This window comes from Rhincodon typus, chromosome 38 (assembly GCF_021869965.1).
Source record: "Rhincodon typus isolate 14 chromosome 38, sRhiTyp1.1, whole genome shotgun sequence".
In the NCBI taxonomy this organism is placed as follows: domain Eukaryota; kingdom Metazoa; phylum Chordata; class Chondrichthyes; order Orectolobiformes; family Rhincodontidae; genus Rhincodon; species Rhincodon typus.
The window spans coordinates 1,895,765-1,897,309 of NC_063369.1; the positions used below are offsets into that span (position 1 = coordinate 1,895,765).

General features: G+C 45.9%; 1 protein-coding gene across 1 annotated transcript in view; it reads left to right on the plus strand.

Moving 5' to 3' along the window:
* Positions 1 to 1,545, plus strand: part of LOC109922474 (DENN domain-containing protein 1B-like) — a 44,865-nt gene that overhangs the window by 17,437 nt on the left and 25,883 nt on the right. Inside the window, exon 14 of the mRNA XM_048617790.1 lies at positions 308 to 418. Coding sequence (XP_048473747.1) covers positions 308 to 418 — 111 coding nt within the window. The remainder of the gene's footprint in view (positions 1 to 307; positions 419 to 1,545) is intronic.

Below are 1,545 nucleotides of genomic sequence, written 5' to 3' on the forward strand. Positions count from 1 at the left end.
GTTGGACTGTGTGACAGTGACAGGGTTGGACTGTCTGACTGTGACAGTGTTGGACTGTCTTTCGGTGAAGATGTTGGACTGTGTGATGGTGACGGTGTTGGACTGTTTGACAGTGACGGTTTTAAACAGTCTGATGGTGTAGAACTGTCTGACAGTGATGGTGATATCTGATGGTAATAATGTGAGACTCTGTGACAATGAAGGTTTGAAAATGTCTAGTGGTAACGGTATGAGACTTTCTGATGGTGATGGTGACAGTGATGGTGTGGGACTGTCTGACGTGTTGATTTTTTGACTATGTTTCCAGAAAGGTGGTGGAGCTCTGATTCACACAGTGAGGTCCAAGACCAATCCAGCCATGAAGAACATGTATAAATATGTAAGTTCAGAGTTAATGGGCAGTCCATTCACTACTGGGGTAGTGTGACTCTTGTGAAGGCTAACGTTAATTTAGCTGTCTAGACTAACTGACAAGTTAACTATGGTCTGAACAGGGAATGATAACAACTGGTGGAACTGAAACACCGCAGCTGCAATTTGAAACACCTATCGCTCTTGCCTAAGTGTTACAAATATGAAACAACTCATGTAGAGGTCTCACTTCCTGTCCACAATCCTCTTGATCCTACTTGTGCTTCTTTTGTGCTTATTGTCCAAGCAAAGTCACCTATCCTTCATCTTATTTGTATCTTATGGATCCACCCTTTGTTTTCTCTAACCCAGGTCCAACCCTACAACGCTCTTGAGATCTCTGCTCTCCTCCTCTCTGACCTACTGCGTATCACTGACTTATTTTTTAGCTCAAAACTGAACTCTGTTCACAAGAGTATCTTCATATGCATACATACGTAGTCACTAAAGTAGTTTGGTTCTGTACAATAGCATATGGAGAAACAAACAAACATTGGAGTTTGACTCTATGCAGCAAATAAACCAAAAGCATTACTTGTACAAGACTATATTTACATATATTTGAGGCACTGGGAGAGTCCGAGAACTGAACAGACCACCATTTACTTTCAGCAGAAAGACCTCAGACAGTGGTCTTTCCCCACCGCTCCTTGGCGACGGCTGCCTCAAGCATTGGTGTTTCCCTCAGCACATAGTCCTGCACCTTGGAATGTGCCAGTCTACAATACTCAGACGGGGTTAACTCCCTGTTCTGGAAGGCCAACAAGTTTCGGGCTGACCAAAGAGTGTCTTTCACTGAGTTTATGGTCCTCCAGGTAGAGCCAATGTTTGACAACAAGGTGCAGGGCTGGATGAACACAGCAGGCCAAGCAGCATCATAGGAGCAGAGAGGCTGACGTTTCGGGCCTAGACCCTTCATCAGAAAAGGGGGAGGGGAAGGGGGTTTTGAAATAAATAGGGAGAGAGTGGGAGGCGGATAGAAGAGGGATAGAGGAGAGGATAGGTGGAGAGGAAACAAACAGGTCGAAGAGGCGGGGATGGAGCCAGTAAAGGTGAGTGTAGGTAGGGAGTTAGGAAGGGGATAGGTCAGTCCAGGGAGGACGGACAGGTCAAGGGGGCGGGATGAGGTTGGTC